The sequence below is a fragment of the Eulemur rufifrons genome, chromosome 8 (genome assembly GCF_041146395.1).
Source record: "Eulemur rufifrons isolate Redbay chromosome 8, OSU_ERuf_1, whole genome shotgun sequence".
Classification (NCBI taxonomy): Eukaryota; Metazoa; Chordata; class Mammalia; order Primates; family Lemuridae; genus Eulemur; species Eulemur rufifrons.
The window spans coordinates 111,766,779-111,786,101 of record NC_090990.1 but is presented as its reverse complement, the minus strand read 5'-3'; the positions used below and the strand labels follow the sequence as shown (position 1 = coordinate 111,786,101).

The 19,323-nt window shown below is 35.5% G+C and overlaps 1 protein-coding gene across 1 annotated transcript in view; it reads right to left on the bottom strand.

The window, feature by feature from the left end:
• RSBN1 (round spermatid basic protein 1) overlaps nt 1-19,323 on the bottom strand; it is a 52,133-nt gene that overhangs the window by 30,543 nt on the left and 2,267 nt on the right. The window contains exon 2 of the mRNA XM_069478954.1: nt 7,827-8,500. Coding sequence (XP_069335055.1) covers nt 7,827-8,500 — 674 coding nt within the window. The remainder of the gene's footprint in view (nt 1-7,826; nt 8,501-19,323) is intronic.

The following is a 19,323-nucleotide window of genomic DNA, read 5'->3' as shown; positions in this document are numbered from 1 at the left end:
AGGAATCAAATCACTTGAGGTACTTATCTCAGGCCTCACTCTAGACCTAATGAATCAGAATTTCCAGGAAAAGAAGCTGAGATTCAAATGTGTATCCTGCACTAGCAACCCCAGATTATTCTTTGGATCTGGCAAGTTTGGAAAAAATCTGGCCTGGAAATGGCACCTGAAAGCAAAGAACAAATTGAGTTCTACCCTTTCCAAAATGTATGTATGGGGCACAGTGAAGTAAGAAACAAGTGTTAGGAAGACTGGAGGGAGGTAAGTGGAAACCAAAGAACAGTAAAAAATAAGGCTGCCATAGAAGCAGACATTACGTCAATAGGAAAAACTCAGTCTTTAGTAAAATTAGAAGGCAAAGTGGAGAGGGAAGAAGCATGTGGGATCAAACAGAAATATGCCTATGAGAAAATAGTAGTTAGCTTTGCATAAAAATTTAATATATTTGTAATATCTATAAAATCTTAAACAATTACTTTGTGCACATTGCTGTACATCAATAGACATATAGTCCTTTAGATTAGAAACTCAACTTTACAAAATTATCTTGTAGGAATTTCTGAAGAGTTAAGTAAGCTCAGCTGTGTTCCCAATACATATACAAAAAAGACAGTCATAAGTCAGGAGAACACCAAACTAGAAATGCACTATATGGAAAACCCTGTATACGGGAGTTTGCGGAGGAGGGATAGATTATCCCACAGAACTCATGTTTCAGGAAGAAGTCTATTCAAGCTTATTATTTAAAAAACAGAAATGAAAAAGATAGCCAGCAATCTTCCTAACCTTAAGACCTGTGAATCAAAAGGCATTTCCATTTTAAAACACACAGTCAGTTTGAGTGGGTCAAAGTGAGTTTATTATAAGCTATACTTAGAATGAGAGAAAAAAAGAATCAAACCTACTATTTTTATTTATGCTGTTTTATTTTATAAAGCATGATACTTAAAATATTTATTTCTCCTTTTATATAACACACTGATATATAGAGTTCCTTAAGGATTTCTCAGTTATTCCCAAGACACATAACCACTCTACAAGTTCCACTCTTTATTAGCACTATCAATTCACTATAAAATATTAATTATATTAATCAAAGATCAGAGAACATAGAATAAGCCCATTTAAGGCCTTTGTCCCAACACACTTTGAGCAAATAACATTTTTTTCCTCTGGAACAGCAGACATAAAAATTAAACACTCCAATTGTATATAACATTATCATTTTATAGAATAATAAAAGTAACATTTATAAGAACTACTGCTACCCAAGTAAAGTTTAAAAGCTATGATCCTCAGTGAGTGACCTCAATATTATATACAGAAATTTTTTTATAACTTAAAATATGCAGATTAGCCGATCCCCCTCGCCCCCATGGGTGTGCACGCATGCCCTTCTCCCTCTACACCCTTCAACGACTTAGTTGCTATAAGGTGAAGAGTCTCAGACAGTGATATTTAAAACAATTCCCTTTTAACTTTACTATATTCTTAGTGTTTGTTATTGTTTGTGTTTGTAATTAATATATAGATTTTGAGACCTATGTAGCCTTGTGGCCCACTGAATAGCAACATCAGCATCACCTGGAAGTCTGTCAGAAATGCAGACTATAAGGTCCCACCTGAGACTTGCAAAATCAAAATCTACATTTTAACACAATTCCCCAGTGAATTATATGCACAATATAATTTACGATAATCTCTAACCTATAGAATATAATAATACCATTCAGGGACAGGCAATTCCTCTTTGAAGATCTGCCACTATTTAAACTTGGGGAAGGTCATAACCAAAATGTGACTTTCTTTACCTATAGAACAAGAGTTTGGAAATGGCTCCTCTCTGTTCTAAAATCCTGTTGGTCCATAAAATGACTAGAAGATTTAAATTTTTAATTAATCTGCTGCCATAGGATTTTCATAAAGCAGGAGGAGCGAAGGATTGCATACTTATCTTATTGCAAAGCTATCACAATTCAAAGGTTAAAACCATTTAAAAAGTTTTTGTGTAGCCAAGAGTAAAATATAAGACCTAAGCAAAAATATGATAGATTATATTTACTCCTAAAGTGTGTGTGTATATACATAGATGGATAGATTTATTTTTTGAGGAATACATTTCTAAGTGAACACTAATTTTTCTCCATTACCTAACCTAAAGAATCTACAAACATTCAAACTTTTTGATCAAAACTTTTACTTAGCCAATGACTATTTAAAACATATTCAGACCTGAATAATCGTACAGAATTATAAAGATACCATATTGTGTCAATACATATGTAGTCCTTTAGATTAGAAACTTAACTTTACAAAGTTATCCTGTATCAACTGCTGACAGTTAAGTAATCAAACATGGATCATCTTAGTGTTTCGATTAATATCATGAATTTATGTCCTTTGGTGTTAAAACATTTGAGTTTTACAGAATATTAAAAGAAAAGAAACACCTACACGTGAATCCTAATTTTAGCCACCACAATAATTTAAAAACGGAAAAATAACAGAAGTTACAATTTTTCTTGCACAAAACAAATCAAAATTTTACTTCCTCCTGCTAGATGAGTTCTAAAGCTTCGTAAACCTTAATGGGCATATGAATCACCTGGAGATCTTTTAAAATGCAGATTCTGATTCAGAAAATCTGGGTAAGAGCCAGAGAGTCTACATTCCTAACAAGTTCCCTGGTAGTTCCAAATTCATAGGTAGAGCACACTTTGAGTGGCAAAGTTCTAAAGAAAAGGCACAATTTACAGTAGTATTTAGATGTCCATGGTTTGCAAAGCACTGGTCTTGATAATGTTTCCAATTAAATTCCTAATTGATCAGCCTACCACTTTTGCATCCTTACGTAACTTGATCCTTCATATGGATGAAATACTTAATCACTCTATCACTGTTAAAATCTAAAAAACTTGTATCGTAGTATTCTTTCCAAACCTGTCTTTCTTTCTGATCTCTTTCCACGTGCCTCATACTTACATGTGGATGCATCAAAGGATTCCACCCTTAGTTTCATCTCTTTTCCATTCTAATGCTATCCCTGGATCACCAATACGTTAATGAATCTAACCTCTACATCTCAAGCCCAGACATGTCTCTTAATCTTTCATCCATATATTCAACTACCTAATAGACATTTCTACCCATAAATCCCCAGAGGTAAATCCAACTCAAAATATCTCAAAGTGTACTCATCACTCACTTCCACACTTAAAACCAGCTTTTTCAAGCCTGTATTGACTTTGACCAGTACCACCATCCACCCATTTATCCAAACCACATCTTAAGACTCTGTCCTCTCCCTTACCAAGTCCAGTTAATCTCCATCTTCTAATTATTTTTCAAATTTCATTCTTTTCTCTTTAGTGTCCATACCAGTTTGGACATGGATAAGTTCTGATCTGATCATTATAGTAACCAGTCTTCTTGTTTCTCCTCATATCCCCCCTCAGTCCCATCCTCCACACTGCCATATAATCTTTACAAACATAAATTGACAACACTCCCCTATTAAAATTCACCAATGACTCCCCATTACTTTCAGGAAAAAGTACTAATTTTTTAAAAGCATATCATAAAAGGCTCTTCACAATCTTGATTATGTCTCTCTGCCCCTGGTGTCAACTCCTCCCATCCCTTAATAGTCAGCATATACTCTTCCCATGTCAACCTATTTGCAGCTCCCTGAAAGTACCACATTCTCAAATGCCCTTGTGCATTTGCATAGGCTGTTATTCCTTTAAAATGTCCTTACTTGGCCGGGCGCGGTGGCTCACGCCTGTAATCCTAGCACTCTGGGAGGCCGAGGTGGGCGGATCGTTTGAGCTCAGGAGTTCGAGACCAGCCTGAGCAAGAGCGAGACCCCATCTCTACTAAAAATAGAAAGAAATTATATGGACAGCTAAAAAAAATATATATATATAGAAAAAATTAGCCGGGCATGGTGGTGCATGCCTGTAGTCCCAGCTACTTGGGAGGCTGAGACAGGAGGATCGCTTGAGCTCAGGAGTTTGAGGTTGCTGTGAGCTAGGCTGACGCCACGGCACTCACTCTAGCCTGGGCAACAGAGTGAGACTCTGTCTCAAAAAAAAAAAAAAAAAAAAATGTCCTTACTCAAGTATTAATCTGCTTTCAAGACAGTACTCAAGGGCCCGGCATGGTTGCTCACTCCTGTAATCCCAGCACTTTGAGAGGCCGAGTCAGAAGGATCCCTTGAGCCCAGGAGCTCAAGACCAGCCTAGGAAACATAGTGAGATCCGTCTCTACACAAAATAAAAAAAATTAGCCGGGCATGGAGGCACATGCCTGTAGTCCCAGCTACTCGGTGGGCTGAGGTAAGAAGATTACCTAAACCCAGTTCAAGGTTGCAGTGAGCTACGATGATGCCACTGCACTCTAGCCTCGGCAACACAGCAAGACTCTGTTTCAACAACATCAGAAGACTTTACTTAAGCATAACATGCCTTAAAATGCCTTTTCTAAACGCCTCAAGTCTGAGTTACATAATATCACAGACTATGTTACTTCTATGATAGGGTTTTCCCTATGCATGCATACCTCTACTCTAGTACTTACATTGTATTATAACTGCCTGGTTTATTCATCTCCCCCACTAGACTGAACTCAGCAATTAGTCCTTTTAAGAATATTAGAGTGTTCAGTACACGGCAGAGGCTCAATACATGTTTGCTGAGTAAACTATCTTGAAATATAGTCATGAGTAATTATTATGGCTACATATTTAAACCATAAATGACTTCCAATAACTGTCTCTAAGTAATAAAAATTTTATTGGACTTTATTTATAGGTTTAACAGAACTTCATAAGATTTCATAAAACATAGAAGTCCAAAATACCCCAGGTATTCACTTAATTCTATGCTGTGGTGTAATCTTAGCACTGTGGGAGACTGAGATGGGAGGACTGCTTGAGCTCAGGAGTTCGAGATCAGCTGACCAAGAGCGAGAACCCATCTCTACAAAAAATAGAAAACTTAGCCAGGAGTGGTGGTGCACACCTGTAGCTCCAGCTACCTGGGATGCTGAGGCATGAGGATCACTTGAGCCCAGGAGTTTGAGGTTGCAGCGAGCTATGATCACACCACTGTACTCTAGCCAGGATGACAGAGCAAGACTCGGTCTCAAAAACAAAAAAACAAAAACCTAGAAACAAAAGCCTTTTGTACATTGTTTTAAACTGAGATACTTTAATTTCACTGTTAGACAAATAAAAGCACTAATCTCTTCTCCAATGGCTGAAATAAGGACAGAATATGGTAAAATTATGTGGACATTATTCAAGTGGACTAAGTTTACACCTAGACTCTTCTACTTACTAATTATATGACCTTGGATAACAAACAATGAACATCTCCAAGCCTCAGTTTCTTCAATGGAAAACAGATAAAATTGCTTACCCACTCCCTAGGTAGTTTCAAATGTTCAGATATGAATGTGAATGCATTTCTACAAAACCATGAAGTACTAAATAAATCTGAACTACTGTGTTAGTTTCCATCCCAACATCTGTCAAAGATTTAACAGGTGCAAATTTAAATCAAAGTTTCACAGGCTAATTGTAGTTCCCACATTCACCCCATACCCCTCTCTCTCTCCGATGACTAATTCATAAATAAAATTAAGTTCTAGGATCACCAGAGCCCAAGATTCACTATAGTCCCCAATATATTATGTGGTGAAGTATTTAATAATAATCTGATATGTTCTTTAAAAGTGGTTATTTTGTAAATCTCAAAGTAAATCTCAAGGTAAGTTGTTGGTACAGTCATTTAAATTTCAGCTCCATTTTCAAAAATTAATTGGAAGACAAAAATCAGCAGGGAATATTTTGAGACATATTCTTTTATTAACTATTTAGACTGGATACTGTCTGTTGACATACTAATTTGATCCATTACAGACTTATATAAAAGTGAAAAAGTCACCCTTACAAAACCAGGACTTTTTTCCCCAAAATTTCTGGCTTATTTCTCAGATGTGCTTGCTGGTCTATCAATCAGAAGAGAAAATTTGCTGCATTTTTTTAAACTTTTAGTTTTTAAAAAAGACACTTTTTTAAAGTAATAAAGCATGTTTAACTCTGCTCTCAGCAATATCCTTCCTTGTTAAGTAAGGACTTACGGGGATTATGGACCATATTAGAACTGTTTTCAGTGTCTTCTGCAATATTATAAAAATAGGATTCCTTAACCTTCAAAGGGCAAAACTCTTTAAAAAAAAAAAAAAAAAAAAGGAAAAAGAAAATCTACTACAAAAGTCAGCACTTCGGTACCTGATTGTGGTAACAAGGCCAAAATCCAAGACGAAGCCCTTTATTGCACATCGTGTTCCAACATCTTGGGCAGCCCCATCTTGCGACCTCTCCAGATTGGCTGCTCCTGCTCTCTCTACTGCAGAGAGAACTTCAATTAGAGAAATTCTGAAGCTCGTAAATCTAAACTGGATACTCCCCTCATTGGAGGCAAAGATGGTAAGACTCACTAAAAAGATTCAAGTTAGAGGAGGTTTCAAATAAATTTAAGTGGCTTGAGACCACTATAATGCAGGCAGCTGAGAGTCTTATTATGCAACAGTCTATTTATCTAAAAATATATATATCTTAAGGTAAATGAATGGCAGCAAATAACTAGATAATCTAAAAAATGGGATATATAATCATAAATCTTTATTTTTTTTTTTTTGAGACAGAGTCTCACTCTGTTGCCCAGGCTAGAGTGAGTGCCGTGGCGTCGGCCTAGCTCACAGCAACCTCAAACTCCTAAGCTCAAGGGATCCTCCTGTCTCAGCCTCCCGAGTAGCTGGGACTACAGGCATGCACCACCATGCCCGGCTAATTTTTTCTATATAGATTTTTAGCTGTCCATATAATTTCTTTCTATTTTTAGTAGAGATGGGGTCTCGCTCTTGCTCAGGCTGGTCTCGAACTCCTGAGCTCAAACGATCCGCCCACCTCGGCCTCCCAGAGTGCTAGGATTACAGGCGTGAGCCACCGCGCCCGGCCATAAATCTTTAAAAAGTAAAATAATCTTCACTAAACTTGAATCTACAATATAGTACAAACTTATAGCTGACCATTCATATTCATAATCCATATGAGAAAAGCAAGCAAAAAAAAAAAACCTAGGACACATTATTAACTTCTTCTTATGCCCTAAAATAACGTCACTGAAAAAAATGTTCAGTTAAAACCACTAGTTAGAAAGGAAACGTTTCCCTGCTGACTTAAGCCTAGCTGCCCAAGCAAGGCTTCAGAAAATGTCTTCACCTACAACAGTGCATAGGCAGAAGGAGCAGAAGCTATGGCGGTCTTCCTAGTGACACTTCCAAGTCACATGAATGGGGTATATTTCTGGGATAGACTGCCAACAAGTTACTGAAAGAAGTAAAACAAAAACTGCAAAAACCTGGCAAATAAACAGGCCAACACCCTCATGTGTTTTATTATGACACAAAAGTAAGCCTTAACTAAAGTTACCTTGAAGCTACCAGATCTAAATCACATACTCCATACTAACATCACCTGATTTGTAAAAGACCAGATTAGTTTTCAAACTGGTTTTCCATCAAGATCTCTAATGATGCATAACATGTACAAAGCATTTCTTTAAGTAAGTAACAACTCTCACCCCAAAGAACTCAGCAATTAAGATTTTTCAATTAGAGGAACAGACAAACAATCTGAAGCACCTTTATCACTGTGAATTTTTATCAAAAGTGTGCTGGTAAGTGCTATGGAACAGAATGAGGTTAATACTATTGAGATACTGTATTTACTGAATAATTTAATAATGATTTTACCTTACCTGAGTGTGGAAATTTGAAATGGTTGTTGTTTCAATATCTTTCTTGCCCAGAATTTCCATTTTCACTGGAGTGTTGGGGAAGTTAAAAGCAAAGTAGTCCAAGAAGTCTGGGAGATAAGCAGCTGCTCCATGCACTATTGCTAAAGCATAGTAAGCAGCATTTTTCTCATTTTCACTGAATGTCAAAGCAAGAAACTCCTCAGAAAATCTCTCCATCTCCATTGGAGACAAAAATGAGAGTTCATCCATGTAAGCATGAAGGACAAGAGCACCACCATTGGACTGGTGTTCCTCATGAATAAAGTTGCTAAATTTAGTACCTGTTTTTAAGAAATTTCTACGAATAGAATGTTCCTGGTGAGTCATAAATGGTGTTTGTACTCCCTGGGGTACCCGATATTCTTGCATGCCCAAATTTAATCGGCATAGCTGTTCATCTTTCAGATACCTGAAGGACTCTTTATTAACTCCTGAAGTGCTATTTATTTGTCCTTGGGTGAGAATTTCTTTACTGATGCGGGTCAGGCCAGCACAGACGGTTTGTACTTCCTTATTGTACATTTTAAGGCGTCTTCCTCGCATGTCTTCTCGGTGTTTCTTTTTCTTTTTCTTCTTTATTTTCTTCAAGACAAAATCATCAGCTCTCTGGGTTTTACCATTTTCATCTGATGTTTCTGGCCACAATAATTAAAAAGAAGTTAGTTGCTAGTATTAGTGTCAACATACAAGCTTCTTAAGGTACTTGATCTCAAATAGCCCATTCTCAATTACTCTGAATTTGCCATTACTATTTAAATGTTTAGAAAATGAATAAAATGGGAGATCTTAAAATACAATATTCTGGCTTGAAGATTATGTTAAAAAGCAGGTAATGCAAGGATAAATAATAATTTAATATGACTTGCAAACAAAACTAAAGGAAATATCCAAGTAATTTCACGTGCCATACTGTATGAAATACTTGTTCAGTAACCACCGTAAAATCTAAATCAAAGCTGGTCATATTTTTTGATAGTCTATAAATTACTATGGTACATACAGGCAAATCAAACAAAGGCAAATTAAGCGATAATACACTATTTTTGATTACCAAATTGGCAAAGTTCTTTGGTTTTTTGTAATTCTCATATACTACTCCTAGAAGTATAAACTGTTATAATTTTCTGGAGGGCAATTTAGTGATACATGTCAAAAGTCTTAAAAATATTTATAATCCTCAGACCCAGAAATCCCATTTGCAAGTACAAGTTACCTAAGAAAATAATTAAAGATATATAAAGATATTCATTACAGTATTATTTAAAACAACAAAAACAAGGAATTCTTTAAATATTTATTAACAGGGGACTGATTAAACTCTGGCATTACATACTATAAAATACTACCCAGCCATTACAGATTATATTATAGATGAAAAAAACTGACATACAAATTTACAAGGTTACAAAATGCTTACACTGTCACTTTTCCAGAAAGCCTTCTCTAACAACTCTTCCCCACCTAATTTGGATGGCTACTCCTGATATGAGGTCCCTTAGTTGTACTTTCCCTGTCTCTGCACTTACCACACTCTGTATTATTACATATTTAATTTTCCACCTCTTCCCTAGACCGTAAGCAATCTCAGGTCAGGGATGTGTATCTTACCTTTCTTTCCAGAGCACTTAACACATGGATACTCTGATCCCATTTTTATAACATCAAACATTTATTCATTTAAGAATTTGCTAAGTACCTACTATATGCCAGGTACACTTCTGGGCACTAGGGACAGGTGCTAAGACAGATACAATCTCTTGGACAGATACTACTCTCTTGGACCTTACAATCCAGTTAGACAAGAAAAACAAAGTATCAGGTAGTAATAAGTAGGCTACTCTAGATGTTGGGGAAGCTCTTTTAAGGAGGTGACATTTAAACTGAGTTCTAAATAATAAGACAAAACAAGCACATAAAGATCTAAAGGAAAATATTGCAAAAAGAAACAAAGGACCCAAAGAAAGGAAAAAGTCTGGTTGATCTATGCTTGTTATATAACACAGAAAACTATCTGGAGAAATATATACCAACGTATTAATCATAGTTATCTATGGGTGGTAGCATTATAAATGTCTACCCTCTTTTCTGCTTATCTGTATTTTCTAATTTTCTACAATAAACATATTATTTTTATAATTAAAAATTTATTTTTAATTTTAAAGGATTATCATGAATTAACAAGCCCAAGACAGAATGACATCTTTTATTTACTAGTTATAAAACATAACTAACAAGAAATCTTGAGGTTTAAATAAATATCAGGTACAGTCTTGACCAACCTTCAAATTTCATCTAGTATTTACTGTATAGAATTCGTCCACCAAACAGTATTTCTGACATGATTCAAGTAAACCAGTATTAAGACAAATACTCCCAAGTAATCCTATTATTACATCTGGGAAGAACAAATTCAACAAATTTTACAGTAAAGAATTTACTTGGTATAATATGTAAATGTATGATAGTTGCAATACTCTATAAAAAATCACTCCAAATCAATCAGATATTACAACAGTTCTGAAACCTGAAGAAAATATTTAAAAGTGTAAGACAAAGACTTTAAAATTTACAAAATACCAAATAACTTTCATTGTTTATATTTGCTTTTAAGAACAACAAAATGAAAACCTTTTTGCAAACATCACTTGTACTTAAACTGAGATCATATACTAAAATATACATGTAATCAGATTGCTTAAACTGGCAAGGGATAAAGCAATCTCTATTGTATATACAACTAAATCTTTGAGAATTATTTAAAACACTTAGCAACAGTCATTTATATTTCTTACCAAATAAAATTAATCTAAATACTTTCCCCAACATCAAATTGGTAATTTAGGTAATTCACCCAAGCTACTAAATGTTAATGCCATTAAATAAAAAGGCTAGACTAATTTTAAAATAGTCATCTAATTACCCTCTGCTAAATGTTTTAGCAGTTTCCCAAGAAAACAAGAAAAGAAAATGTCTCTGAATAGAACTTGTTATTTTAAGCTTCAGAAGAGGTATTTGGTATGCAGAAGATGGATTGCGACCTAGATCTGCCACTGAAATTAACACCAAAAAGGAACTGCCTTGATTGTAACACATTTTCTATATTACTATCAGCTTACCAGTGGTTATTTCTAACATGGCCAAGTCTCTATGGGTTTTATTCCAAAACTCATTTATACGAAAACCATTCAATTAGTCCAACATGGTTCATCTCAAAAAACAAAAAACCACAGTACAAGGAAATGAAAAAGACCTTAACTTGTAATCTCATTTGCCAACATAAGTTTAAAATATGAAATAAATTTCAACCTATCTCCTCACTAATCCTCTTTTTCAAATTTTGACTCTTATCTAAGGCTGAAATATAGAAAGCTCAACTTTGTTTATAAAGAAATTTGAGACTACCCATCTCATATGAGCTAACAAATTCCCAAGAATAAACAAAATTTATTCTTGTGGGTGGCAACTAATTGAGAATGGCATACATATACATAAGTCATTAGAGGTTATTACTATAAGTTGGCCACCATTGCTTTATGAGAAAAATACCAATTGCCTTGCCTTGAATTTAAGACGTTATTTAAAAATCAATCAAGTCTTTGCATCTTTCCATTTCTAGTTTTAGCTTTCCAACAGAAAATTAATGTATTCAGGAAGTCACATTTTGAATATTTCCCCATAGTGCAAAAGAAAAAATTTATTGACCACACTTTTTTACAGAAAAAGAGCCAAGCTACACTATACCTGTGATTAAAGAAAGCTTTCACATATTGAACTGAGATTAAATACAAAAAGAAATATGTAATTCTACAGAGGAAGATACAAACATTCATCTGAGAAACAAATTGCTGGCAGTCTTTAAAAATGTCATTATTAATATGGGACACTATCAATAAATCCTCATATGATAATATATGCTAATATTTTCAGTTATCAAGTAGCATCATTTATTATACATCACAATTTCACTAATGCAAAAAAATTTGCTTTCCACATTACAAAACTTAAATTCATAATACCATTTTTACACTTGAATTATAGCTTAAAACTGAAAAAAAGTAGTATCTTAATTTCCAAAAATCACAGTAGACAGGCAACAGCAAAACAATTACAATTGCTTACATCTTATTAATCATACTTTTTAAAAGGGCTAAAGTTATTTTCTGAAAATAAATTATTTTCAGTGTTCTTGAGAGTTCTTCCAGTTCTACATAAAAACCTGACTACAAAGGAAAAACAAAAAACTGCTTATTTTGAAGGCCAAATTCTTGTGAATCATTGTATAAACATAATACTGCCTCACTTTACCCCATCCCTCTATATTATGGTGTTTAAGAGTGGTTGGCTAGGTTTGTGGCCAGGAACGGTGGCTCAACCCTGTAATTCCAGCACTTTGGGAGGCCCAGAAGGGAAGATCGCTTGAGCCCAGGAGTTCCAGACCAGTTAAGCAACATAGTAAGACCCCCATCTCTACAAAAAATAGAAAAATTATCCGGGCATGATGATCCATACTGGTAGTCAGAGCTACTTAGGAGGCTGAGGCAGGAGGATCATTTGAGCCCAAGAGTTTGAGGTTGCAGTGTGCTATGATGATGCCACTGCACTCCAGCCCTGGCAACAGAGCAAGACCTTGTCTCCAAAAAAAAAGTCTGAATCTCTGTTCTACCACTTACCTTTTTTTTCCTAAGACCCTATTTTTTTAAAGCAGTTTTAGGGTCACAGCAAAATTGAAAGAAGGTACAGAGCTTTCCCATATACCCCGTCACTACATATGCATAGCCTCCCCCATTGTCAACACCCCCCCACCAGAGTGTTATGTTTGTTACAATTGATGAATCTATACTGACACATAATCACCCAGAGTCCACAGTTTATATTAGGATTTATTCTGGGTGTTGTACATTCTATGGGTTTGGACAAATGTATAATGACATGTATCCACCATTATAGTACCATACAGGGTAGTTTCACTGCCCTAAAAATCCTCTGTGCTCTGCCTATTCATCCCTCTCTCTCCCCTAACCCCAGTCAACCACTGATCTTTTTACTGTCTCCATAGTTTTGCCTTTTCCAAAGTGTCATATAATTGGGATCATATAGTATATAGCCTTTCAGAGTGGCTTCTTTCACTTAGTAGTATGTATTTAAGGTTCCTTCATTTCTTTTTATGGCTTGACAGCTCATTTCTTTTTGAATATTTTTTACCTGAATAATATTCCATTGTCTGGATGTACAACAGTTTGTTTATCCATTCACCAACTGAAGGGTATCTTGGTTGCATCCAAGTTTTGGCATATGAATACAGCTGTTATAAATATACGTGGTTTTTGAGTGTACATAAGTACCAAGGAGTATGACTGTTGGATCATATGGTAAGAGTATGTTTAGTTTTGTAAAAACTGCCAAACTGTCTTCCAAAGTAGCTGTACCATTTTGCATTCTTACCAATAATGAATGAGGCAGCATAACTCTTATAAGTTAATTTCTTTGTACCTTGTTTCTCATTGGTAAAATGGAGGGAAAAACAGTATCTCCTCATAAAATTAGTGTACAAATTAAATGAAAAATGCATGTAAAGTACTTAGAATCATCCTAGAACAAATACTTAATACATGTTAACCACTATTACCAAAAATCAGTTGAATTCTGCACACAACAGAGTGCGCTATTTAAGATGAGAACAGGTGCTTTACAGTTAGACCTAGGTTAACGTCCCAGGCTCTATTGCTCACTAAGGTCTCTAGGTAAGTTCATAAATTTCTTTAAATATCAACTTAAAATGCTATTAATACTAGTGCCTCATCAGCCTGAGCAAGAGCGAGACCCCGTCTCTACTAAAAATAGAAAGAAATGATCTGGACAGCTAAAAATATATAGAAAAAATTAGCTGGGCATGGTGGCACATGCCTGTAGTCCCAGTTACTCGAGAGGCTGAGGCAGAAGGATTGCTTGAGCCCAGGAGTTTGAGGTTGGTGTGAGCTAGGCTGACGTCACGGCACTCTAGCCCAGGCAACAGACTGAGACTCTGTCTCAAAAAAAAAAAAAAAAAAAATACTAATGTCTCTCTCACAGAGTTATTGTAAGGATTAAATGAGACAATCAATATAAGACCCTTATCACAGTATCTGACACACAAGTCCTTATCATCTTGATTATCATAATAATAATAATAGTATTTGATAAAATTCCTTGAAATAACTGGCAACAACTCTCGAATATCAAAACCAGAGCTAGAGATTACTGGTCTACAGTACAATGGAGTATATCAAAAGAGAGACATATAAAAAGGAAAAACAAATCTCTGAAAGAAGAAAGAAAACTATTATTTACCAAGTGTCTAATAGGAACCATATATGTTATCTCATTTTAATCCTCAAATCAGAAAAGGAAACAGAGCCTGACACAAAGATATGTAATTTATATTAGGTGATAAAGCTATTAGGCAACAGCCAAGATTCAAACTCTCACCTAACTCCAAAATTCAAACTCTTCCAATACACTACACTATATATACTCTCTTCCTTTCTGCCTTCTCTATCAGACCCCTCCCTGCAACATTTCCATTAGATGATCAACTAAGATTATCTAGTTATAATTAATGGACTTGAGGTGGCTTGGAAGAACTTCCAATAAAGAGAGTATTATTTCATTCAGCAAATATTTTACGTGGTGCCCATTACAAAATTCCTCAAGATCCAAAAGATGGCATTATTTATGTTATGCAAAAGTTTTCATGCCCTTAAAGATGTTTTTGCCTCTTTCAGAGTGGGTAGGAAAAAATATTAGTCCCTGAGTTGTTGCTCTGATAAGTCAGAGTATCTATTTTCAATTCTCTTTATAATCCCAATAATTCTCCATTCCTATCACCAAAAACGAAGTGCTGCTGGACTTAAAATTTCTGCCAAGCTGGGTACGGTGGCTCACACCTGGAATCCTAGCACTTTGGGAGGCCAAGGTGGCAGAATTGCTTGGAGTCAAGAGTTTGAGACCAGTGTGAGCAAGAGCAAGACCCAGTCTCTACAAAAAAATAGAAAAATAGGCCAGGCGTGGTGGTATGTGCTTGTAGTCCCAGCTACTCGGAAGGCTGCAGCAGGAGGATAACTTGAACCCAAGAGCTTGAGGTTGCAGTGAGCTATGATGATGCCACTGTACTCCAGCCCAGGCAACACAGCGAGACCCTGCCTAAAAAAAAAAAAAAATTCCTGCCAAAAGCTTTTTGACATCACAGAAAATATTCATTAACTGTCTGGCTTAGGAACACTTTCCCTGTGATAACAGTTAGGCAGGTGGTCAAAAGTGAAACAATATGAGAAAAGAAGGATGACTCACTAGGGCATACATAAGAGCAATCCTGTTATTTAATGACACTGGAGAAAAGACCTATAGGGATTGTCCCCCCTTTCTTTCATTTTTAAAAGTATATTAAAATATTATTAAAATCATAAATTTACTAACCAAGAATAATTTTGATAGTTTGAGGAAGTATTTTGTCCGATGTTTTTATGAGCAGTAAGGGGGAGAGAAAAAAATTAAGATTTCAAAAGACACAGGTAACTTCCTCTTTAGTTAGACTCAAGCCTGTTATTTACATGAAATAACTTAAATATCTCTTTATTAACTTTTAATTCCCAATAGGCACAGTGGAAAGAGAAAAGCCACCTGGCCGTAAGTCGAAAAGACTAAGGTCTATATTCAATTCTATCAATAACTAAAAAATTTTAAGCATTTCACTTCACCTCTTTTAAAATCACTTTACTTTGTTTTACAGATGAAGCAAGTTTACCACCCTAGCATTTACAGATTAAATTTTTTTTCAACTATTTATGAGCAACTCAAAATGTCTGGGATTGTAATAATTTGTAATTAGCCTACACATGAATTTGGATTGAGTGCTGTTGGGCTGGTGTGCTGAACATGTCTCACCTGAATTCAGAGGTCGGCAAACTTTTTCCGTACAGAGATAGAAAGTAGGCTTTGCTCTCTGTCTCAACTACTGTACTCAGCTACTGTAATGCAAAAACTGCCATAGACGATATGTATGAATGAATGGAGCTATGCTCCAATAAAATCTTATTTCTGGACACTGCATTTGAATTTTGTATGGTTCTCCCGTGTTATGGGGTTTTTTCCAACTATTTAAAATGTAAAAACCATTCTTACCTGATAGGTTATACCAATTTTTGACAAAGATTCAAAAGTAATTCAATGGAAGAAGAATAATCTTTCCAACAAAAGATGCTGAAGCAACTGGATATCCTTAGGCAAAACAAAAACAAAAACCCTCGACCTATACAAAATTAACTTAAATGGATCACAGATGTGAGAGTTAAAATTATAGAACTTTTAGAAAGAAAACACAGGAGAAAATCTTTGGGACCCAGGACTTGGGACCTCAGACATGACACTAAAAACATGATCCACTAAAAAAAAAAGAATTCAGTAAATTGGACTTACACAAAATTTTAAAGTTTTTCTCTGGTGAAAGACCTAAGACAATGGAAAGACAAGCAACAGACTGGGAGAAAATATTTGCAAACTATATAGTTGACAAAAAACTTGTACATGTAATCTACAAAAAAATTCTCAAAACTCAATAAAAAAACCAAACAATTCAATTTAAAAATGGGCAAGAAACATAAAGAGACTTTAGACATTTAACTGACAAAGATATACAGATGGCAAATGATAACATGAAAAGCTGTTTAATATCAACTAGGAATTAGGGAAATGTAAATTAAGACCATGATGAGATATCACCACACATCTATTAAAATATCTACAATAAAAAGAGTGACAATACCAGATACTGGCAAAAATATGGGGAAACTGAATCTCTTATACATCGCTGGTAGTAATATAAAATGGTATAGACACTCCAGAAAATAATTTGGCAATATCTTCAATAAATTAATTAATTTAAAAAAAACCCGCACATATATAGTCATCCCTTTGTATCCATTAGGGACTGGTTCCAGGACCTCCCAGGAATACCAAAACCCAAGGATGATCAAGTCCCTGCATATAACCTATATACATCCTCCCCTATACTTTAAATCATCTCTAGATTACTTATAATATTTTTAGTTGTTATACTATATCGCTTAGGGCAGCAGTCCCCAACCTTTTTGGGACCAGCTGCATGGAAGACAATTTTTCCACAGATGGGAGTAGGGATGATTCATGCACATTACATTTATTGTGCACTTTATTATTACATTGTAATACATAATGAAAAAATCATACAACCCACCATAATGCAGAATCGGTGAGAGTCCTGAGCTTATTTTCCTGCAACTAGACGGTCCCATCTGGGAGTGATGGGAGACAGTGACTAACTAATCAGACAGAGCTCAGACAGTGATGCGAGCAATGGGGAGCAGCTATAAATACAAATGAAGCTTTGCTTGCTCACTGCCACTCACCTCCTGCTGTGCGCCCGTTCCTATCAGGCCACAGATCAGTATTGGTCCACAGCCTGGGGCTTGGGGACTGCAGGCTTAGAGAATAGTGATAAGAAAAAAGTCTGTACATGTACAGTATAGACACAATTTTTTTTCCCAAATATTTTTTTCCAAATATTTTTGATCCAAGGTTGGCTGAATCCATGGATGTGGAACCCACAGATACAGAGGGCTGACTACTTACTATATGACCCAGCAGTTGCATTCTCCAGAAAAATGAACAGTTATATACACACAAAAACCTGAACATGAATGTTTGTAGAAGTGTTATCCGTAACAGCCCAAAACTAGAAACAACACAAATGTCTTTCAATAGGTGAACCACAGTACATCCATACCACAGAACACTATTCAGCAATGAAAAGGAGTGAGCTACTGATACATCCCTCAGGGACATCATACTGAGCAAAAAAAGCCAATTTCAAAAGATTACATACTGCATGATTCCATTTATGTAATACTCCCAAAATGACAAAATTATAGAGATGAAGAAGAGATTAGTGGCTGCCAGGAGTTAAGGAGTGTAGAGAAACAAAAGGAGTGCCTAAGGCTGTAAATGGATAGCACAAGGAAGAGCTTTGTGGTGATAGAATAGTTCTATATCTCAATTGTAGTGGTGGTTACACTAATCTACTGTGATAAAATGGCAGATAACTACACACACACACACACACACACACACACTGTATCAATGTCAATTTCCTGGTGTTGGTATCATATAATTGTTATGTAAGATGTAACCACTGGGGGAAACTGGTGAAAGGTAAAGAATTCTCTGTACTTTTTTTGAAATTTCCTGTGTATCTATAATTATCTCAAAAAGTTAAAATAGCTTCTGAAAGTCTGAGGATAAGCAAAGGGAAGACCTAGCTCTGTAAATAAAAAGACACTACCCACTCTCCTTATTAATTAGTTGTTTCAAGGACCAAATACAACAAAATAATAAAAGGCAGTTTTAACTTAATGCCTACAATGAGCCAGGAACTGTTTCAAGTGCCTCCCACACATTGCCCCATTTAATCCACATTAACTTTATAAATGAAATACATAACCCCATTTTACAGACAGGAAAACTGAGGTTGAGAGATGTTAAAGCAATTTGCTCACAGTCACACAGGAAGTGATAGAGCCATGATTTAAATTCAGATTAATATGAGAGGCATGCCTCCTACATACCACTATCAAGTATAAAGATGTTCAGAGAACAAAAAAAGCATCAGTTAAACTGTGCAAAAGCCTGGATTAAATAAATTCAAACCTGTTTATTTTCTGTAGGGTTTTCAAACTTTTTAAATAATCAGTGCATGTCAACCATCTTTCTCCCAAATGTATTTTTGACTAGGTAGCCCTTTTCCACCAAAGTATAGTTTGGGCATATAATCTAACAAATTTTCAGCCAAAAGTTAAAATGTGTAAACAGCCTGATCTTAAATCACTTCTCTTCTTCACATATTGGCAAACTACAAATGTTTAGAGCTGTGCTGTTCAATGTGGTAGCCGCTAGCCATATGTGACTAATTATGAATTAATTAGAATTAAATAAAATAAAAAATTCAGTTCCTCAGTCACACTAACCACCCTTCAGGTCTGTTCAAGAGCCATATATGGCTACCATATTGGACAGCACTAATACAGAACATTTCCATCATCTGAGAAAGTTCTCTCAGTCAGCACTGGGTTAGAGGCTTGTTTTTGTTCTTTTTTTTTTTCTTTTTTTTTTTTAAGAACATCGGGCCTGTGTAATCTTCAGAGAAGCACACTGTGAATTATTACACATGCCGTTGCCACTATCCTCCTATAAAAGAGGGCTGGGTCAAAGATCTTAGATGATCTAAAATCATCTACTGCCACTGTAACGTCAAAGCACAGGGAAAATGTAAACAAAGGAGTGGAAAAAAATGAATAGCAAGAAGAGAAAGCGACAACATGCACCTTGGAGATTCAGTAATCTGGGTTACACTCCCTATTATGCCAGTGATTCATTTAAAAAAAAAAAAATT